Source organism: Aspergillus tanneri (genome assembly GCF_003426965.1).
Source record: "Aspergillus tanneri strain NIH1004 chromosome Unknown AapTan_2_pilon_pilon_pilon, whole genome shotgun sequence".
NCBI classification, from domain to species: Eukaryota; Fungi; Ascomycota; class Eurotiomycetes; order Eurotiales; family Aspergillaceae; genus Aspergillus; species Aspergillus tanneri.
This window is the reverse complement of record NW_022984629.1, coordinates 3,033,515-3,055,689: the sequence shown is the minus strand read 5'-3', so window position 1 is coordinate 3,055,689 and position 22,175 is coordinate 3,033,515. Positions and strand designations below refer to the sequence as shown.

Genomic DNA, 22,175 nt, shown 5'->3' with positions numbered 1-22,175 from the left:
CGTGACAGTTAGGACTGGAGACTTTTGATTTATGCTCCAGTGCTTTTATCTACATTTCTTAGCGCGGCGGTTTTCTGTTTTCTTTTCCCATTTCTTTGTGTAGCATTTTAAATCATGGTTTGAATATTATTGATTTTCAATTCGTTGGTTTTCTAATAGTCTATTTAAAAATCATAGTAACATCTATGGCCTATTTTTCTTCTGTAGACGGGGGTGTGTATGAGTAGAAGGTGCGTGCGGAAATCAAGGAAAGCCACGCAAGACCAATCAGATCACCAGTAGACCAACGGATATCTGTCAGGAGATGCTGCTGGGGACAAATGAGCAGCTTTCAAAATCAGAGAGGGGGACCACAAACTCTTTTTAATTCCTCAAAAGAACTGGCCGACGTTGTCGCGGAGAGAAATTCAATAGCAGCTGGGCGGGTCCGCCAGCGATCAAGATTGTCAAGCCCGATCGCCCCATCGTCCTTAACGTATTTTTGCATCAGTTCCATCATCACCCGCCCAACGGGAGCCAAGTCGCTCGGTTGAATCCTACCCTGCGGCCGGACGGTACAGCGATCAATCCGTGCTAGGAGTGTTAGTTAAAAACCTTTCTGATCTGGATTTAAGCATTGGAGTTACCGATTTGGACCTCCCCGTCAAGACTCATTAGGACGCTGGAGCAATCCAGGGAGGTGTGATGGAGATTTTGGGTGGTGAGATATGATAATCCATCAAGAAACTAGGAATGTTTAGTGAACCGGTATATCCGTGGGGAGCAGGGGGAAAGACCTGGGACATAATGGCAGCCAGCTGACGCAGGTTTGGAAAGGCTTTGCATGCGACGATATGGCCTAGAGTAAGCGGATGGAACTTGCCGAGCGTATACAGCGCATCAGCGGTGCGGAAACACTGCCAAACTGAGACTATATTATTATGGCGGATGGAACGGAGAATTCCCAGAATTCTATCCGCATCCTCCCTGGGATACTGGCGAATCGCACAGGCAGTACGGCGACCGGAGCGCCGGACGCAGACAGCAACATTGCCGGCCAAATCGCAGTCGTAGGATTTGTCAAAAGTATCCCAAGGAGGCTCGTCTCGTATAACTAGGTCTGAAGCGACACTGTTTCCCGACTCACTGATCTCTGGCAGAGCCAAGGCTCGTGGTTGGCCACGGATGATCTTACGACTGGGCTCTGCGGGAGAGGGAGCTGCGGGCCTTTTGGCCAGGCGCGCGCTGGACGGTGGGGTCCCCTTGCTCTTGGGTTTGAGCGCAGGTGGTAATGGCACGGCGTCTTGAGTATCATTAGGAGGGTGGTTGGGAAAAGGAACATCATCCACTAGGATTTGGGTGACCGGCCTGTTATTCCCGGTCCGCATGCTGGGATTAATCGATATCAAGTCCGGATTGATAAATAAAACAATGGAATGCAGTCCATGTGAGCAACAGAGGGGGACAGTTTTTAGGTTACTTGGATTAGAGTGGCTGCGGCGAGCCTGCGTGCAGGAGAGGAAAGCTACGCAATGCTACCGCAACGGAGGGCGCATTCAATATATAAATAGGCTGCCAGGGCGCCAAATTTACTCTTGCCACTATAGGAATTTGCTTTAACTCTATGCCTGCAATGCGACGGGCTTTATTCACCGAGGAAGAAGTCCGGCTGGCAACGGAGCGGCGACTGAAATACCTAGGAACGGCGAAGGTTAGTATCAACCAGATTGAGTTCGATCCCCCATTACCACGAGACCTGGACCCCAAAAACCTGGGTCGGCTTCGTGAAATCTTCCGTAAAAACCGTTGTCGTCGCCTGGACGTCGACAATCATGTCCCCGCGATTGTGTCCTGCCAAGATCTCGCTGCGGCGCTGCGGAAAGCGAATGTTCCGCAGCAGTTACTGCTGACAAATGATCCCCACCAATGTCCGCAGCTGAGGTTTGCAGCAGGGCAGCTGCGAGCCCTCCACGGACGTCATCGTGTGCAGGCGGGAACCGAGGTGCTTCCTCCTGCTGACCGGTGGTGGATGGTAGACCTCTACTTAGACGGTATGCCTTCTAGGATTCATCTCTCTTGTACCTGTGGGGCTGAACCATCGATGTAGATATTGGTGAAGAACTAAGGACGTCCCTGGTAGAAGAATATGCCAACCAGAAGAAGCCGACCGATGGAGAAATTTATCGCAAGATCCGACAGTATGAAGGCGAGGACAATGAAGCTTTTCGGCAGCGGTGGTTTGTCCGATTGTCCCCCAGCAACCAGGACCGCCTAGATCAGCTCGACAATAAAAGAAATCGCCGTCTCCGACGAGCCTTTGACCGATTACTGCCGATAACTGGGCTTTGGGCACATGGGATGAGAATTAGTATGCTTCACCGGTTAATCGCCACCGGTTGTGTCGAAGTAAGTTGTGGAATATAAGACTGTGCCTCTTGGATAAACACATTTCTCACAACTCTGTAGGAGATCCTGACTTATCTCGACCACATAGGAGACTTCTGGTCCTCCTTAGTTGCCTCGGATTATTGTGCGATGAAGAAAATTGATTCTGATACCGTTAACGCCCTGCAGTTAATGGCACCAGGCAAATCCCGAACTGACGCCAAAAAGGCCGGTGGATTGATCCTGGGTGGCCAGGCATTCGCAGAATTCAGCGAAGAAGAACGAAGGATTATATGGAATCGAATGAAGACATTTAACGGGCTGGTTCCGTCTTTGTATACATTTTTTGAAGACTTCAAGTATCTGGAAAGCTGCGCCCATTGCGTGAAGCGACTCTTTGGCGCGTCAACAGAGTCTGTGTGGAACACCATGAGCTCGATGTTTATTCCATCCTTGGATTCAGAGGCGGAAGAGATCGTTATCCAGGTCTCCGAGTCCACTTTCCGGCATGAGCGTGCGACCGATGCAGAGCGTCTTGATAAGGGATACTTACAGGTGTGGCTGTATGCAATGCGACACTATCCTTTAATGCCGCCGGCCCCGAAGAATGATGATGACCTGTTGGCAAAGCCAGCTCGTGCCAGAGCGGACGAGAGAGCGATTTACGAGATGGCCGAACTCGCCCGCCGGCTCGGGTTCGATTCCCCGGAAATTAAAACATTAATTGATGGTTCCCCTGACCACCAGATCGCACGGGCGGCTCTGTTGCAGGCCAGGAAACCTAATTGTTTCCAGTATGACGCTGAGCAGTTTGATACACTAGTTAGTCAAATTGTTGATTGTTTCGCAACTGCAGTTCCTGTTCAGCCAGAAATAGTCCCTGATCTTCTCGCGGACAGCACCGTGAGACCTCGGGCTCGTTGCGGTATGCCACGAATGCGAACCCATAAGCAAGATAGCCCTTTTCTCTTCCTGGATCTTTTGCACGCCGACGATGTCGGGGTTGCTGACACGATCACTACCCTTTTTGTCCGGCGTTGTGTCTATTTCGCCTTCTTTGGAAAACCTACGCGACCTGGACCCAGTGGCGGCGATCACACCGGAGAGACCCCGGGGGATATTCCTCCTTGGTCACCGTTGTTCGTCGGGGAAGATGGGCCATCTGCGGATCCCGGATTAACTCTGCAGTCGGCCCTATCAAGGGAGCTGCCTCAACAAGAACAAGGACAGCCAGAAGAGCTGAGGGTCCGACAGGATGGGGAACGACAAATATTGCGCAGCAGGCAGGCACCGAGGGGCCAAGCCGGACGAGGTGTTTTGCAACGACAACGAATGCGGAAGGTTCAGACACGCAGACGTTTGTTGCACTCAACAGGGAAGGGGGACCAAGAGCCCATGCAGATAGAATGGCTGAACACGGAGCGCTCGGATCAGGATATGTCAGACCAAAGCCATTCGTCCCCAGCACTTCCCGATGTAGGCCTTGCAATAATACCCCATGCAGGATTGTTGGAGCGCAACACTCCTAATCCAGCCTCTGAACAGGAAGTACATGCAACTCTGCAGCCCGAGCGGCAGGCCTCAAGCATGCTGCGCCACTATGGCCCGCTCGACCCGGAAGAGGGAGATACCAATAGCCACTGTACAAGGATTTCCCTTGAAGCAGCTCCTCTCGAGCAGAACTTAGACGACAGACCAACGATAGAGGGCCCACATCGAGACGGTGGTCCTCAAGACCAGGCGCGGATCGATTATCCATCGCAGCCACAGTCCGCGGACCCTGAGGGCATTTCTTCCGGCATTCCTTCCGTCATTAGTCCTGGTAGGCAACAGCAGGGTCTAGATGCATACATTGACCACCTGATGAGGGCTCAGGAAGAGCAGGAAAAGTTGGAGGAGGAGTTAGAACACGAGCGACTCGAGGAAGAGCTTGGTCTTTTTAACCAGGAGCAACCCGTCCTGGAACTGCCACCTAGACCTCATGAAGGGGAGAATTCACCACCAAGGTCCCCTAATAACCATCTAGTGGAGGCAATGCACAGCTCGGATCCAAATCTCATACAGGTCGTTAATCCAGAGCCTACTCAAGACCCATCTCCAGTCTCTCACGGTGGACAGCCAGTGTCTCAATCCCACGTGGAGAATCCCGAACTTATAGCATCCACTACCCGAGATGATGCCAACAACCTCCGTAGTCACAGTCCTCCAAAGGAGGACGCTGTGCCTAAGCACACGGTGGGAACGCTGCTGTCCCCAGGAATTGTTGAAATCTCCTTCTGGGCTTTTCAGCAAGAACAGTGGGTGCAGACGGACCGACTCCAAGTAGATCCTTTGGATCCATCACTGGTAGAACGGGTTGCGAGGAAGTACACCTGGAAGAAATACTCGCTGTATGATAAGAACCTGCAAAGCCTTAGTCCGGCTCAATGTTATCGTGCGGCAACTGTCGACGGCAATAATGCAGTATTCTTGATCTCCGAGCAGGAAGAGCAGAGGCTCGCGGCTGAAGGGCGACTCACCAAGGATAAGCAACTTCTATCGTTGGTCTCTCGAGTTCTGGATTCGGCTGGATCTGAACCAAGTTCTCTAACTAAGCGTCACCGTGTACGTTCTGAGACATCTGAGGAAATATGAACTCCCTTACCAAGTCACCATTCTATGTCACCTACGAAAACATGAACACCCTTCTAGGTCTAATCTAGGAATATGTAGTTCAACTTAAGAGGTTCTTACAAACATGAGCCATGTCGGCCCAAGAGAAACATCTCAGAGCAGTTGACCACATAAGAAATGTTTCTTATGTTGTCAACTGACATATGTAGACCATTTTGTGTGTTACGCCATATATATACATTCATAACAACACATTCATGTTTAGACTATCATATGAAGTAACCCGACATGGAAAGCGTGACTCAGAAGGCCCCTCTTGAGAGGGAAGCCTTCTTGTGAATTTCCTCTTGTGAGGAAATTAGCCACGTGAGGGTCCCCATGAAAGCAAAGGCCAGATGAGAGGGGAAATATCATGTGAAACTGCTCATCGAGCGGTATACCTTCTAGAACAGCCGTCTCATACCCTATTCGATCATAAGACATGGGTATACTAGGTACCCCTGCGAGAATCCGCAAGGTCTTGATGACCGCAGCTGACCAAACCCATGTAGGGTCGCGCACTGTTTCGCCTCCCAAATACAGTCTACTCCAGAGTAGAATTCCGTCTAATATTTTATCCCTGCCCTGCCGCAGAGGTAGTCCCACTGCAAGTGACGGGCCAATGAAGCCCCATTTTTAACCGCAGAAAGAAAGGATTGTGGGAGTCACTGCGGTGCTAGGCTATTGTTCTGTTCAGTCTCCGCAGCCTTGTCTGCCCAATAGTATTCTTGCATCGATACTTAGTGCCGCAGAGAACTTCCGCAGTCATAAATGGGTTTAAGCAACACATACCGCAGCGGTGGCCCCACTTCCCCAGGCGACAGCTATAACTGGCCAATGAAACCTATTCTTGGTGCTTGGCGGAAGCGACTGCGGCACTTAGCCCTCATCACCTATTGAGCATCTGCAACGTCTGCGAGTGCAGGCTCTCCATGCACTGTGGGTAAGGCTCAGAGGATAGAATCGAGTATAAAGGAGATGGGTTTGACCCTGGACACCTGTATTCAGTCTTCCTGCGATTGCGTCTTGGGTTATGTGCACGAGAAAATAATTGAATATCCGGGCTAGTTTCCCCTAGTATCTTCCATAAAATCAGGGATCATTGACTATATCTGTGCTTTTTACTACTCCAAAGTTAGCTGTTATTAACATGGAAGTGCAAAAATTTGGCCTCGATCTTCTTCCCACGGAGATCCTGCACTTAGTTTTAAAACATCTCTTGCCTTGGCAATTGAAGGATTTATCATGCGTGAATAAGAGACTGAGAGGAGTCTGCCTCCCAGTTATCTTTCGTGAAGTACATTTCACTTTTTCAGAGGACAGTCTTCATAGCCTTGGGCAACTTGCGGAGTCTTCCTCTCTCTGTCAACATGTCAGGTCTTTATCTTATACAGTCCCAGAGTTGGTACAACCCAGTAAGTGGCCAGGAGTGACTTGGATGTACAGTATGCAGGCTAAGGCCAATCAAAGATGTTCCAGACTTTGAATGCTTTAAGTCGGAGCTGCTTTCCCCTGAGAACTACGTGACTGAGGCAAAGGAACTCTACGATGATGGATACCCGGCCGACGAATGCCCCCCATATATGGTGATTTATGACACCCTGCGGAGCATTTGTGAAGAACAACAAGCAATAATCAAGGAGAACCTAGACGCAGATGCGTTGTTATCCTGCCTTAAAGCTTTACCTCTACTTAACGAGTTGGAGATAGATTTTTGCCAGTCACTCGATACAAGAGACTGGGTAGAGTCATACCTAGCACTTGGTATGACCATAAAGGAAAAGTCTAACCGACACCATATTCAAGCCATTACAAAAGCATTAAATGGCGCAAGAGAGGCTGGAATTTCTTTGAGGACTATTTGCCTGTCCTCCTTGGAGCTTCCGTATCGTTGGTCATCGGAAAGACAGGATTTTCCTGAGCTCTCAGATTCATTAAAAGATTTACTCAAGTATAGTACAATCTTGCGAGTGACTGGAAGCAGTGCGCCCTTGGAACTACTGTCCGATAAGGTATTGCATATTTCCCAACTTGACTTGGGATACATATATATTCCATATACTACATGGCGCAGATTTCTCGAAACCAACAAGCAGTCGCTTCACTCGATTGGATTCTATGATACCGGGCTTACTGGAATGAGCAGAACTGATTCCAAGTTATACGAACTCTCTCCGGAATTGCTTCCAACAGTGCTCCGTGGATTTCAATTCAAGGTGTCGAAATCAACAGACTGCTGCCAGATGCCCAGATGGCAGTCGGGCTGGAGGGTCCAAGTGATATCCAGGCCTGTTTGACATGAAAAGCGGCCTTCATGGGCAGCCTCCCAGGCTGTGCCAGCAGGCACAAGGGGGGCGGGGGGCAGGGGCAGGACCTCAGAATGGCATCATATGACCAGATTTGATAGGTAGAGACGGCTTGTTCCAAGCCACGAAGATGGCACTATTAAAGACCAAGAATAGAAGCTGAAGGCGCCTGAAAGCCAACTGCGGCCAGTGGGGTCTAGTCTACTGCCATGAGAGTAAGGCCAAGTCAGCCATTGGGTACGTCTGACCACCCTCTGACGGGAATCCCTAGCCAGCGATTCTGTCCTTCAACAGGAAGATAGCCAGATCCCTGCAATCTTCCATAAGCGAGCATTGGCATACGGCAACCAAGGGAGCGATCCTTGCCGTTGCTGGTGATATAATGGACCGGGACTTAGACTAATCTGCTTTTCAGTATCGTAGGATGCTGAAAAGCCTGGTGTCATCCCGGCTATAAAAAGTCTTCCACCTCCCACCCATTTTCTTGACTCCTAACCCTTCTTCACCCTACATAATCTGTTCGACGACAGTTGCCTCAAAGTGCTTTATAATCATGATGGCCTCCAACAGTACCGGCATGCAAAGTTCATACTCATACGATCAGCCGGCAAGAATCCAGGCTGAGCTGGTCATGTTGCTTGGGCAATTTGTCAATATGATTGCCTCCCACGCAACCATTGAGCTTCGAGATGTACCAGAGGTATGTTAAAGTTACTGCCTTACACAAGGTATACATATTACTGACGGTTCTAGTTCCGCACTATTATTTATCAACTGTGTGAGAATGCCCCGGAAGCCGCTCAGACCATTGCCGGAGCGATTCGAGATAATATTACACATTCTGGAGGACGCAAGCGCAAGCTAGATCAAGATCCTTCGTATCGCCCACCTAAGTCTGCGAGGCGCAGGAGAGGTAACCTCACAGCCAACAAATTTGGAAAGGAACTCAACGTGGATAAATCTCCCAGCCACTCTGGTAAGGTCCATGGCGAGAATTCGGTGGGACTGCCTTCGTGTACTGGTCATCATCTTCCATCCTCGAAAAACAGTGGCGGTGAAGGAGAGAAGAGTATGGCTAGCGCATATACCACGATTATCGCAGCAAAAGGAGACCTTATGGCTAGCTCCAAGGTGCGAAATGCCAGTTCAGCTCCAAGTGAATCTGAATTACCCCCCCAAGTCAGGGATGGACCAATACCTCTGGAAGAGTCTCCGGCCCCTCAGTCCGCCAAGTCCGTTTCAGCTACTCCAACAAGACAGACACAGGCTGATGGTGACTCTTCCTCACTTCAGACAGAAGAGATATGCAGAGAAAAAATACCAGCATCACTCGAGAGTATCAAATTGTCGGGTCAATCCACACCAAGGCCTTTGTTTTCGGAGACAGACTTTGTCACGGATTTAACACTCCAGGCTGCCCGCACCATTTATCAGCTCAGCAGGCATCTGGACGGTGTTCCCAGGGATGTACACGTACGAATCCTTCAATCATTTCAAGGAGACAATCCGGGAGCGATCGCAGCCGCACCCGGCAACCAATGGTCTGATGGATCAATATGGATGCAGGTGCTTGAAATGGGTGCATCACAACAGACTAAAGTGACTGTCCTGAATATGCTGGAATATATGGGGGCCTGGCAATGGTATGACAACCAGGTGAGGCTTGCACAAGCAACTATCCTGACAAAGAAGCACAAGCCGGTGGAGCGCCGTGGAGCGGCAATTCATGTGTTGGACAAGATGCAGGAAGGTCCAATTCAAGTTGAAGGAAGTGGGAAGTGGATCGGCGGAGTTGGTATGGTAACATTGCAAGGCGATAAGCCCAATATTCCGTCAAATGTCCCGGCCAGTATCACCGCGAGTGAGAGACATTTGCAGAGAAAGCATATCAGTATGCAGCTTAGTCGAGGCCAGAAGTTAAGCACGAAGCTTGTAAAAGAACTTGGACTTGGGATATTGTTCCATCACCAAATTTGGTAAGAGCTAAAAGCACCAACTTCCTTCCGCTACTAACAAGCAGTAGGAAATATACTAAAATGAGCATGGGACAACTTGACATCCTAGTCAGAGAAATCCAGGCGGATCCCAGGCACATGAAGCTACTAAAAATCCTAAGCTCACAACTAGAGCGGCTGATTAAGGACGGATCGCCAGACCTTCACATGTTCTATAGGGATTTACAAGAAGCAGAGCTAATATCCGAAAGCGAGATTCGCGAGTTGCAAATGGCTTGTGCCTTGGAGGGGGTAAGTAACTAATTTACGATAGCTAGACTATGGACTAATCCAGTTACTTTAGGACTATCTCCCTGAAGGTAAACTTGATGCAGCCATAGATTGCTTGATTGAAGGAGTTAATACAAAGGTGCTAAGCAAGGCAATGTTTGAACATGATGATACCATTGCAATTAATATGAGCGCGGAGCTACCTTGTGAGATCTTTCAGCGACTTCGACCGGGCCATTGGCTGGACATGTGGACTATTATGGGTCTTATGCAGCTATCTGACAAGCCAGCGTTTGTCAGACATGATCTAAGTATCCCATTGGACGAGATTGGGAGTAATAATCAGATACGACCGATTAAGCGGCCATTGAGAGGTTGGGCCATGAGGATTGCCAAGCACCGACGAGAGGCCAAGGAGGCGTTTGGGAATGTGGTCCCTTTGGTATATTTCTGCCCCATCAACCATAATAACAATCATTTTACCTTAGTCGAAATTAATGAACGAGAACGAGCAATACGTCACTATGATTCGATGGCCCAGGCAGATACCATCCACGGCACCAAGGAGACGCGAATGTCACGATTAATTAAAGAGGAATTTAGTGGTCTGAAATTCTCCTACCAGGAAGCCGTAAGTATTGTCTCTAGGTCTACGGAAGCCAGCCTAAAGCTAATGATTGTAGCCCACTCCGCAGCAGAATGATGGATGGAGTTGTGGCATCAGGGCAGTATGGAATTTTCGACGTTTGTCAAATAGCCTTCCAATTGGGACATGGGACACTGTGCTGAACCCAGAAAGAATGACGCTGGAAGTGGTGGAGGGCTTAGTAGCCTGTGTTGAGGGTGGTGCGATGAGGAGATATAGATAATATGGATGGTGCCTCAATAGTTAATTATAGTGTCTGTCGGAATACCCTGTGTGAAAGTTACTTCGTCTCAATCTTATAATTTATCTTGAATACACACTCTATCCTGGGACACATTTTATCCTGGGATACCTTATCTTGGGACACACTCTATCCTGGATACTTTATCCTGGGACACACTCTATCCTGGGATACTTTATCCTGGGACACACTCTATCCTGGGATACTTTATCCTGGGACACACTTTATCCCGGGATACTCCATGTCCTGGGACACCATATTCTGCAACACCATGATATACTGTAGCTTGGCAGAGTTGAGGTTTCTGACGGAATAATTTTTGTGGTAGGGCCATTTTCCCGCAGTACAAAACCCCGAATCTCCAGGCACCCATTCCAATAGTGATTGGGCCAGAGCCGCCAGACCCATTTTCGACCTGAGGTACCCGTAGATTGAGCAAGCGCATACAGAATTTAATCCATTTACTCCTTATCTTGACAACGTGGCCGAAGACGATGGGGTCCAATTAGTGCAGGATCTGACGCAGGTTGTATCCCACGACACCTTTCCGGACCCCGGCAAACGCAGCCATTCACGCCCGACGCGACCGACGCACTCCACGTCCAAGGGCGGCAATCCCGGGAGCGATGGGTTTCGGAGGCCGAGTTCCCCAATTGGCCAGCATAAATATTGTCCGGGTGGAGGAGCCCGGATCGCAGCCAGCAGAGTGGGGGAGCTGGAGGGGTGTAAGGGTGATGGAATAGCACGAAATTCCTAAAATGGACTAGTGCCAATCCTATTGGGGTAATGTCTTTGGTAATGTGTTTACAATTTGTTTTAAGGATATAAGAGTAAAAACGGAAGTAGCCGGCCAGCACTGTCAGGGGCTGAACCCGTCGAGCCTATGGGATAGGTTATGTACAAAAAGGAGTCGTCGAAGAAGGAAGAAAAGAAGAGGAAAATAAGCGGTAAACAAACAAGGTGACGAGTCACGCGACATGAATCGAGGGCCGATGGGCCAAATGGGCCAACAGGGCCAACAGGGCCAAAAGGGACAGTAGGGACAATAGGGACAACAGGGACAACAGGGATAATAGGGACAATGGCCCGAGACGTCAAACGGGCTCCAGCCCTTTACAAGCACGAGCTAATCTTGAAGTTCGGCAGGGCAGACTGCGAGTCGCCGGATAGAACTAAGATAATTGATAGTTTTGGAAACATCCAGAGGATGGTGGATTGTGCTTTTAAATTATAATTAATTATGTTACGCTGCAACGGCTGCCACCATTATCAGATAACCCGCTTCGCCTTGAAGGATGAGTGATCGGTTATTGGCCAGTACTTATGTATTAATTTACCGGACTCCTCTTGACCGCAGATTGTACCGTGGATGTTCTAGGTTGTTACCCTGCCTTAGCTCTGAATTTCCGATAGTCTCCGTCTGTCTATGTGACAGGCTACCAGAGCCTTGGCGCTCTGATACTAACCGTCTGGGATGTTGTCGGGGTAGAGAGGCTTGCTGGTTTAACTTCTTCCGCGTCGTGTAATAGGCTGCCTGAAGTGTGCCCTTCTTTCTGCCTGGAAATCGGGATGTGACCTCATTCCATGTATAACCTTCCTCCCTTAACTGCACAAGACATTGCTTTTGTTTGGGTGAGAGACGGCCAGCAGCCGCGGCAGGACGGTTAAGTTTCCGCTTCTTTGTACTAGTCTTAGCACTAGAAATGGGCTTTTGAGGAGGTGGTGCTTTGATGGGTCCGTGGACGAGCGTAAGGATTTGAATAACTTGGCCATCAAACACATGAAAAGTGGATTTTCCAAAACGGGTGGGAACTTCTGCATATCGGAGGTCGATGGAAAGAACTGTTCCATTCAAATGCCATGGCCCGTTGGTGGTTGGGGGGTGGTGACAGCTCGAAATTGGACTGTAGACAGGATTTCCTAAAGCCTCAACAGAAGATCTGGTCATCTCCAAGGGACGGCGGTCCCGGATCTCTACATGAGAGAATTCAGCACGTTTCGTCTGTGGATCTTGAACGCTGCTTAAGGGCAGTTCCGTGAAATGGGCGGAAATATCGCTACTGGTGTCATAAGTGAAACTCCGCTGTTGACTTGGCTGTAAGGGGGTACTAGAATCGCAAAGCTCTTCTGAAGACGTAGTATTATTTGACGCCCTCTCAGTACTCTTTGGTGCCTCTCCCAGATTATGTGGCACGTCTTGCATCTCCACATCTATATCCCCCCATGAAGCCACAGTACTGGGGTTGGTTGTGAGGCCAGAACAACCGGTTACATTCTCGATAAATAATTCATTCAACTCGGGAATAGAAGTGCAGTTTGTGGCATCGGAGCAATCAACGTCTGCATGACAAGAGCGATTATGAAGCTGCTTGTCTTGATTAAGAAAAGGATGAAACACATTAGATAAATCGGTCCTGGCCTGCGGTGTTGGTGTGGAGCATCGTGCAGTGGACAGGTTGTGCTCCATTAAAAAGGAAGCAGGAGAAACCATCCCATATTGGGCAGGATCTGGAACAAGCTCGGCGCTGCTTGTTACGTCTCTCTCTCCATCTGGATGGTCGGCTGATAGTTAGTAATGGCGACTTCACGAAACTGTCGCTATAGGACTTACTATGAAAAAGGTAGAGGCTATCCTGAGCTTCTGAATCACTCGTCTTTAAGGATATCTCATCAATTTTACAGGCCTTAGCTGCCAGTATATCGCCGTCCCCTGTCGGTACAAGATCGTCTACCCGTTCTAGGTGCTCATGACGTGCGAGAGGATATAATGACTCAGTAAAGGAGTCGTCCAAAAATGTGTCCATGCGCTGTAGGATTGGTGAGGGGGAGATATTTGGGCCGGAATCCTTTGTATGGAGGGTATCGCCTCTGCTTGGACTGTGACTGGAGCCACTAGGAGGTATATCTTTAATAGAAAAGGTTGAAACTAATTCCGCAGGATGTACTTCATCTGCCACACTGCCATTACTTTTCGAATCTGTATCCAGTTCGGAGAACAGGCTGTGCAACGAATCCAGATCATCATTGATAGATGTTCTGCAAGCATCATGTTCATCCGAACCCTGGGGCAGGGTTTCCGCACACACAAACGTTGACTGGGCTATCATTAAGATTAATAAAATCGTCTCAAATCTAAGCTCCTTCTAGCTCTGCACACATACTCTGGCCCAAGTTGTGGATGTTCATATCAAGCTCATTGCCAACGCTGGAACGCGCGGGTTTGGCGAAGGTTGATCTCTTCATGGAGAGATCTGACCCATTATCCAATGCATTATCTGATAGCACAGTGTGGCGCAAACTGAAACGCTCCCTCCTGGAGTAACGACCTGGATGTGAATTTGGCTTATAGAAAAGAAAGGCACTCATGATGAGGAAATAATCGACAGATATGAGCGAAGTAAACAGGAAGACAGCAAGGCACACAGTATAGAAGAAATAAGAGCAGATAAAAAGGTCACCGGTCGGGCTATTTATGTCTCTTCTACCATGCCGAGGCAACCTTATCATCAACGCATTATTCGGACCCATCACAATTGTTAGCGGAGGGATGGTCCTTACAGTTTTTTCACCTCAGAGGTGCGCCACCCATTTGATCCAGTAGGAAAGTACAGAAAACGAGGCTGCCAGTCTATTACTCAACGGGGCTGATATCGGCGCCTCCGTTGCCCCACTGCCATTTAAAGAAAACTTCCCGAACGGAACTCGCGAGACCGCTTGATTCTAACAGGGGCCAAACAGCAAACTAGGCAAGCCGCCGCCAGGGAAGAAGTGCATGTTCTCAGCGGTGTTGCTGTCTAGGGCTTAACACCTAGATTTTGCTCACTGCCTCGTTGACCACGCTACCTGTTCGCTGATATCGCCGAAAATGGAAAATATTGCGCATTGACCATGGCAGTGTCTTGAAGAGAGCTCTCCAGAGTCGATGAGATAGGAATGGTCACAGGCGGAGCGAAAACAATAGTGGATGCAGGATGACGGATGAGCTTTGGGCTTGTGTCTGGATGGCTTGGACTCACGAAATAGGAAAATGCTGAGAGTAAGCTGATAAGTGGATGCCAATCACTGAGCGCTAAAACATTCACCCAAATGGGCGATGAGGTCGAGCTTCACCATACACTTGATGGCGGAATAAAACGTTGACTACCCGCATGATCATACTACTCATCAACACGGGATAGCAGGTTCCACTTCGACGCAGTCCAGAATGGTCATCACGGAAGTCACAGCCTTTCAACTCGTAGTTTTCGAAACACCGAGCTCTTGCGCATTACTGCATCCCCTCTTTGCAAAATGGGCCCAACGGAAATAAAGCCAATCACATCTCATTGTTGCAGGGGCTACGAGCCGAAGGCAGCAACGCATGCATCATCCATCCATGTTCCACAAGGAAAGGGGGATGAGGTGGTGGCCTTCCCACTCCAGCTGAACGATGGTGTGCTATGGTTGAGTACCCCTGCAAAGGTCCGGTACGCCAGTGTTCCGAAATCATCGCCACGTAAGCTAACCATAGCCAGCAGGCAATATGGGAACCGCAATCAACTCTGGAGGGGTTGTGCTGGTGCAGTGATATAGCCATTGCATACGAACGCTCGCTGCGGGAAGATAGTCCAAGTTGATGGGCAAAATGTAAAGAAAAATGGTATCACTGAGGAGCCACTGTCAGTCACGTAGTCCTTCGAATCAAGGGGAAACTCACAGAAAGTGATCCGATCCGAAAAAAACCCTGTTCCCAACATTTGGCTGAGGACATTGCGGAATGGCTGCGGTGAAATGAGGCGGGCGTAAAATTGAGAGAAAACCAGACGTTACCATTACAGGGGCGGGTGGGGGATGGCTTTATAGCGGCGAGGGCCCGGGCGGTCAGGAGCGGCATTTCCCGGTTGGGCGACGCCGTTTCCAGCTTCGGCGGCCCCTAAAGGTGAATTACTATAATTAAAAAGTGATTTTTAGTCTCACGGACATGTTCTAGTGTCAGCCATGTTAGGGGTCTTATTAGTTTTAGACCTGGGTTAAAGATTTTAATCTCTTCCTTTAGCATCTGCATGCCTTCTTGGGTTTTAAAAGGCCTGGTGTGTAAAGGGCTAGAGCCCGTTTGACCTCTCGGGCCAATGTCCCTACTGTCCCCGTTGTCCCTATTGTCCCTACTGTCCCCGTTGTCCCTATTGTCCCTATTGTCCCCGTTGTCCCTATTGTCCCTATTGTCCCTATTGTCCCTACTGTCCCTACTGTCCCTACTGTCCCTACTGTCCCTACTGTCCCTACTGTCCCTACTGTCCCTACTGACCCTTTTGGCCCATTGGCCCTCGATCGATGTCACGTGACTCCCCACCTTGTTTGTTTACCGCTTGTTTCCTCTTCCTTTCTTCCTTTCTTCCTTTCTTCCCTTCTTCAACGATTCCTTCTTGTACATAACCTATCTTGTCGTGTTCTATGGGTTCAGCCCTTGACATTAGGAATCGTTCGTCACTTATCTTATACTGAAACGGAATGGAATAGAACAGAACGGAAAACAACTAATACCGAACAGAATGGAAGGAGAATATAACCCACCAAGTGGGAGTACAGAACTACCAACATGGGCCGAACCCCTATTTCGTCAAATGATAGAACAACAGCAGATAGCTCTTGGTCTGCAACGGGATCACTTCCAGGGGCAAATCCAGACATTACGCGCGGAGCTCCAAGCAGCACTCCAAATGACTCCAACCCCGGCAACTTCGAACACCACACCGAGCGCAGCACCCGTACCTACCCCCTACCTCCTATACAACAGCGCCCTCGCCCGAAGCTAGCCGACCCCGAACGGTTCGACGGGACAGACCTTACGCTTTTCCCACAGTTTTAAGCCAACTGAAAGCGAAGTTACTGATAGACGAGGCCTCTCTTGGAGGAGAGTTGGAACAAATATGGTACGGCTATAGCCGCCTGGGAGGCAAGGCAGCAGCAAGGATCCATGCATGGATCGCAGCCAATGAGTCCTCTCCAAGCTTCACGCTCCAAGGATTTTACAGCCAGCTGGAAAGCGCCTTTAGTGACCCAACCCGTCAAGAGAAGGCCCTAGTACGCCTAAATACTCTACGCCAAGGAAACCGCTCTGTACTAGAGTTGGTCGCAGAACTCAATGGGTTACTCCTCGAAGCGGGTGGCAGCGGTTGGGAAGATAGAGTTAAAAGGGGTATTTGAAGAGCGCGTTAAACCGAACGATTGAGAACCGATTAATAAATATCGAGGAAAAAGAGACTTATGATGGATTTTGCCAACAAGTGCAGGAGATCTCTCATCGCCTTGAGAATTTTAAGCGGAAAGAGAAGGGACCATGGGCACCACCATATTACAAAAACTCCGGTGAAGCTGTTATCCCTTCTAGTGATACTATGGACTGGGAACCAGCAGTGAAAACTGCCAGCTCCCGACGTGCCAAATGGGTAACTCAGGAGGAGATTAACCGACGATGGAGTGAAAGGCTGTGCGTACGTTGCGGAGCCCCAGGCCATATAGTTAAAGACTGTCCCTTCCAACCTCCCAGGAGGCCCCAACCACCTCCGCCTAGGATCCCCATAGTCGCTAATATCACCGGTGCGGTGCTGGAGGACGAGGACAACCTGGAAGACAAAGACAAAGCGGGAAAAGTGTAGCTCCTGTTTTAAGTCGCGAACAGGAGCGGATAGAGGCGAAAGAAGAATGGGAAAACTTTAAGGAAAATATGGAAGGTCCACCCTTTATAATTACAGCCCTGGTTAACAAGGAATACAATGCAAATGCTTTAGTTGATACAGGCTGTGACCCTTATGGGATGATCTCTTCCAAGTTTGCCCAAAAAAGCTGTCTCCAGCGCATTACCATCCCGCCACGGTTTATTAAAGGAATTGGGGTGCTAGAGAGTATGTCACCGAGGTAGCCTACATGTCATTAGATATTGGAGGTCACTACCAACGAAGGATATTCCTCTACGTGGCCCCGACTGATATAGGCCACGATATTATACTAGGACTCCCATGGCTAATCTCTCAAAGAGCCAATATATCCACTGATAGATTAAAGTTAATCTTCCAAGACACTGGAACTGAAGTCAGCAGCGAATACCACCAGACCGGAATCCCTAAAATTGCTCCCATTAACGCCAACTCCTTTAATATGTGGGCTAGGAAAAGAAGAAAGAACAAGGAGATACGAGTTTTGCCGCAAGCCTAAAAGATATTGAGAAAGCACTTACAGTAAAGAAATACACGGACCCTAAAGACAAACTACCAGCTCATTACCACCAATTTCTCCCGGTATTCAGCCGCGAAGAAGCCGACAAACTCCCACCGCTCCGTGGAGCTGGAGTCGACCATAAAATTGAGCTGGAAAAAGACGAAAACGGAAATACTCGTGAACCCCCACATGGACCGCTGTACAACATGTCTCGCGATGAATTACTAGTCCTCAGGAAGACCCTTTTAGAATTATTGGACAAACAGTTTATACGAGTCAGCAATTCGCCCGCTGCAGCCCCGGTTCTCTTAGTAAAGAAACCAGGAGGAGGACTACGTTTTTTGTTGTGATTATCGAGGCTTAAATGCAATCACAAAAAGGACCGATATCCACTTCCTTTAATTAATGAGACACTGGAAAGGATTGGGAAGGCATGCTGGTTTACCAAGCTTGATGTTATTGCTGCATTTCATAAAATCCGGATCTCGCCAGGAGACGAATGGATGACAGCCTTCCGGACTAGATTTGGCCTTTACGAATGGCTAGTAACACCTTTCGGCTTGGCGAACGCTCCAAGCACATTTCAGCGGTATATTAATTGGATCCTGCGTGACTTTCTAGACGAGTTCGCTTCGGCATACTTAGACGATATATTAATTTTCTCATCAGGGTCACTTGCTGAGCACCGAAGCCATGTTAACAAGGTATTGGAACGACTACAAAGGGCCGGATTACAATTGGATATTGACAAGTGCGAGTTTGAAGTCAAAAGCACCAAGTATTTGGGATTTATTATTGAAGCGGGTAAAGGCGTACGCATGGACCCTGCAAAGGTTAAAGCAATACTGGAATGGGCTGTCCCCACGACTGTTAAGGGTGTACGATCATTTTAGGATTCGCAAACTTTTATCGCCGCTTTATAAGGAATTATGCGGATATCGCTGCGCCGTTAAATCAGTTAACGCAGAAAGGACACGAGTTCAAATGGACCGAATCATGCGAGAAGGCCTTCCAGCAACTGAAGACAATGTTTACCACTGCCCCGATTCTTATACAGTTTAGCCCCGAGAGGGAGACTGTTGTTGAAGCAGATTCCTCAATGTGGGCTACAGGGGAACATTATCACAGTACGACGATAACGGACTATTAAGGCCTTGCGCCTATTTCTCTAAGAAAAACAGTCCGGCGGAATGCAATTATGAGATTCATGACAAGGAATTACTGGCTATTATCAACGCTTTAAGGGAATGGGAAGCAGAATTATGCAGTATCGAAGGTTTTCGTATACTAACAGACCATAAAACCTAAAATACTTCACAACACTACGACGGTTAAATGAACGACAAATGCGATGGGCTGCGTTGTTAAGCAGGTATAACTTTACACTGGACTACCGGCCGGGGAACTTGCAGGACGCCCTGATGCACTTTCCCGCAGAGAACAAGACCTCCCACAAGATGATTCAGACGAGCGGCTACAGAACCGTTATCGGTGTCTCTTAGACCCATCTAGATTTCAGAGGAAACCAAGTCTTACCCCTGCAACTGCCAGGATTAGTACAATAACTACTAAATCCACCGAACAGTTAATACCTGGAGAAGACCTTTTTACCTTCCGATAGGTGAACACTGGTCAAGCGCAGAACAACAGGATGTTAAATATGGCGCTATTCGAGCTGCTGTATATGAGGGTGCGGTCCGTTTTCCAAAGGAACTCGGCCTAAAACCGGTATCTCTGACTGCAGTATATCACCCGAGGGCTATTTGCTATACCGAGACCGCCGCTGGGTCCCTGACATCGAATCCCTTCGGACCAGGATTATGCAGGAAACACACGATTCGGTGATCACCGGACACCCAGGCCGCAATACAATGTACGCGATCCTTGCTAGGCAGTTTTACTGGCCTAATATTGCCGCCGATGTCCGCCGCTTTGTGGAAAATTGCGACAAATGCAATGCCAATAAAATATGGAGAGATCGCCGCCATGGAGTACTAAAACCCTTGCCGATACCCGACAGAAAATGGAGAGAAATAGCTATTGATTTTATTGAGAAGCTGCCTGAGTCTAATGGCTGCCAGAATCTTATGGTTATTGTTGATCGCCTAGGGAAAGGTGTTATATTAATACCCTGCGAGCAGATAGATACGCCCACTGTTACTACTAAACTTATCCAACACTTTATTGGATACCATGGTATTCCAAGCGCTATTACGTCTGACCGCGGTGCCCAATTTGTCAGCGATATGTGGGAAAACTTTTGCAAACAACTAGGAATTCGACGACGTCTATCTACTGCTTACCACCCGGAGACCGATGGACAGACTGAACGCATGAATGCGACAATTGAAGCCTATCTCAGGTCCTTTTGTGACCGTACACAAACTAATTGGGGCCTCCCTGTCCCCATAGCTCAACTCGCAGTTAACGGGAGAAACGCTACAGCCACTGGAATTAGCCCTTTCTTCTTAGACCATGGGTACGACATGGAGACAATTCAGCTGGATAATACACAGGATACAAATCTAGTGCCCACAGAAACCCAACGGACCAAAGCTCAACAAGGACATGATATTGTGACTAAATTAGCTCACGCACTGGATATTGCTAAGGCCGAGCTCGCCGCTGCGCAGCAAAAATATGAAGCTTATACTAATCGCCACCGTACATCCGCACCGGCTTACCGTGTGGGTGATAAAGTATGGCTTGACCTACGTAATATACGCACGGAACGACCAAGCAAGAAACTAGATATCCGAAATGCCAAGTATACAATTATTGAGAAAGTAGGCTCACACGCCTATCGGCTTAACACTCCTCCCGGAATTCATAATGTTTTCCATGTCATGTTACTACGACCTGCCAATTCTAACCCTTTCCCGAGCCAGCAAAATGACGACTACCAGCCCCCTCCCCAGCTAGTCGACGGTGAAGAAGAATATCTGGTACAGGAAATCCTAGACGAACGGTTTGCACGTGTAGGACGAGGTTTTCGCCATGAGTTCCTAGTTAAATACACCGGTTACCAGCAACCTGAATGGAATCACGCTGATGCAATGGAGGACACCGAAGCACTTGACCGCTGGCGAAAGGATCACCCCCAACCGCCACAGAAGCCGAAGAAGAAGAAGCCAAAAAGAAACCGAAAAGGTAGCCAAATATTAGGGCCCTACGCCCTAACATACGTCCAGCTCGGAAGTGCGTCACATGGGCAGACGGTGTCCCCCACAGAAGTTGTCATGGCGGAGCCATGGATCCAATTTCCTCCCCACGCTTCGCACTCCAGTCAATGGGAACACTATTGTTGGATGAGCGGCCCAACACCAAAAGCCAAAGAACCGGTAGGGAGGGAGTAGTGTAAAGGGCTAGAGCCCGTTTGACCTCTCGGGCCAATGTCCCTACTGTCCCCGTTGTCCCTATTGTCCCTACTGTCCCCGTTGTCCCTATTGTCCCTATTGTCCCCGTTGTCCCTATTGTCCCTATTGTCCCTATTGTCCCTACTGTCCCTACTGTCCCTACTGTCCCTACTGTCCCTACTGTCCCTACTGTCCCTACTGACCCTTTTGGCCCATTGGCCCTCGATCGATGTCACGTGACTCCCCACCTTGTTTGTTTACCGCTTGTTTCCTCTTCCTTTCTTCCTTTCTTCCTTTCTTCCCTTCTTCAACGATTCCTTCTTGTACATAACCTATCTTGTAGGTTCTATGGGTTCAGCCCTTGACATGGTGGGGACCATGTAAATAACTATTTTTACCTATAGTTTATTAAACATCCACCTAGTATAGGGAATAAGTAATTTCCAGATATCAAGCTTCTCCACTAAATAAGATGCTTGAATGCTATCCATTATGGTAAGGATTAGGGTCCTTTTAGTATAAAAAGTACTTGCTGTTCTTACTATGGGTTTGTCTGCCTTTTCTCTTGTCTGGAACAGGTGGTTAATTTGATTTCGGAGCTTTATAAAGTCCAGCTCTTGCAGAAAATCCGCAGGAACCTCTAGAATTAGCCTGTTACCTTTGTAGGTGGCCTGTTTTAACTGTTTTAGTTATTCTGGTCTCCTAGTTGGGATTATTACCTGTGGTTTTATTCCCTTCTGGGCTGCTGTTGTATACAAAGGCTTTACCTGTTTTTACTCGGGCTGGGAAGAGGCTAAAACTATTTTATTAAGTTTTTAATTAATAGCATTAACTTCTTTTTAAAGTTTTTCAAATTGGTTGTTTTAGCAAGCATAGGTTTTTTCTGGGCTTTGCAGTTTTTCCTGGATTGCAGAAAGGCCCTGAAGGTGTGAATCTAAAGCTTTAAGAATCTCGGGATTTAGGATACCATAATGGATTTCTTGCAGTAAGATTTTAGCTGACTTAAGCTTTTGGATATGGCTTTATGTGGCGTTATTTTCTATTTATCTTTGCAAAGCCTTTTCCATCTCCTTTTTATTAAGAAGCCCTTCTTCGTCTTCGGACATTTGATCCAGCGATGCAAAGGAATTAGGGCTCTCGGAATTAAATTAGAATCAGGCCTAAAATTAAGTTTTGTTCTTGGGCTTGACA

The 22,175-nt window shown here is 48.4% G+C and overlaps 4 protein-coding genes across 4 annotated transcripts; 2 read left to right on the top strand and 2 right to left on the bottom strand.

The window, feature by feature from the left end:
- Nucleotides 1-190: 190 nt before the first annotated feature.
- On the bottom strand, nt 191-1,367 carry ATNIH1004_000991 (uncharacterized protein; the record flags this gene model as incomplete). The annotated part of the gene is made up of 4 exons (XM_033565691.1): nt 191-310; nt 359-573; nt 627-726; nt 777-1,367. 4 exons carry the CDS (start codon nt 1,365-1,367, stop codon nt 191-193), a joined length of 1,026 nt encoding a protein of 341 aa, XP_033431448.1.
- A 236-nt stretch (nt 1,368-1,603) lies between these two features.
- Nucleotides 1,604-4,998, top strand: ATNIH1004_000990 (DUF3723 domain-containing protein; the record flags this gene model as incomplete). The annotated part of the gene is made up of 3 exons (XM_033565690.1): nt 1,604-2,030; nt 2,087-2,385; nt 2,446-4,998. The coding sequence occupies 3 exons, from the start codon at nt 1,604-1,606 to the stop codon at nt 4,996-4,998; spliced, it is 3,279 nt and encodes a 1,092-aa protein (XP_033431447.1).
- A 2,877-nt stretch (nt 4,999-7,875) lies between these two features.
- On the top strand, nt 7,876-10,351 carry ATNIH1004_000989 (uncharacterized protein; the record flags this gene model as incomplete). The annotated part of the gene is made up of 6 exons (XM_033565689.1): nt 7,876-8,022; nt 8,076-9,298; nt 9,346-9,568; nt 9,621-10,178; nt 10,231-10,275; nt 10,343-10,351. 6 exons carry the CDS (start codon nt 7,876-7,878, stop codon nt 10,349-10,351), a joined length of 2,205 nt encoding a protein of 734 aa, XP_033431446.1.
- A 1,416-nt stretch (nt 10,352-11,767) lies between these two features.
- Nucleotides 11,768-13,800, bottom strand: ATNIH1004_000988 (uncharacterized protein; the record flags this gene model as incomplete). The annotated part of the gene is made up of 3 exons (XM_033565688.1): nt 11,768-12,774; nt 13,046-13,534; nt 13,596-13,800. 3 exons carry the CDS (start codon nt 13,798-13,800, stop codon nt 11,768-11,770), a joined length of 1,701 nt encoding a protein of 566 aa, XP_033431445.1.
- Nucleotides 13,801-22,175: the final 8,375 nt, after the last annotated feature.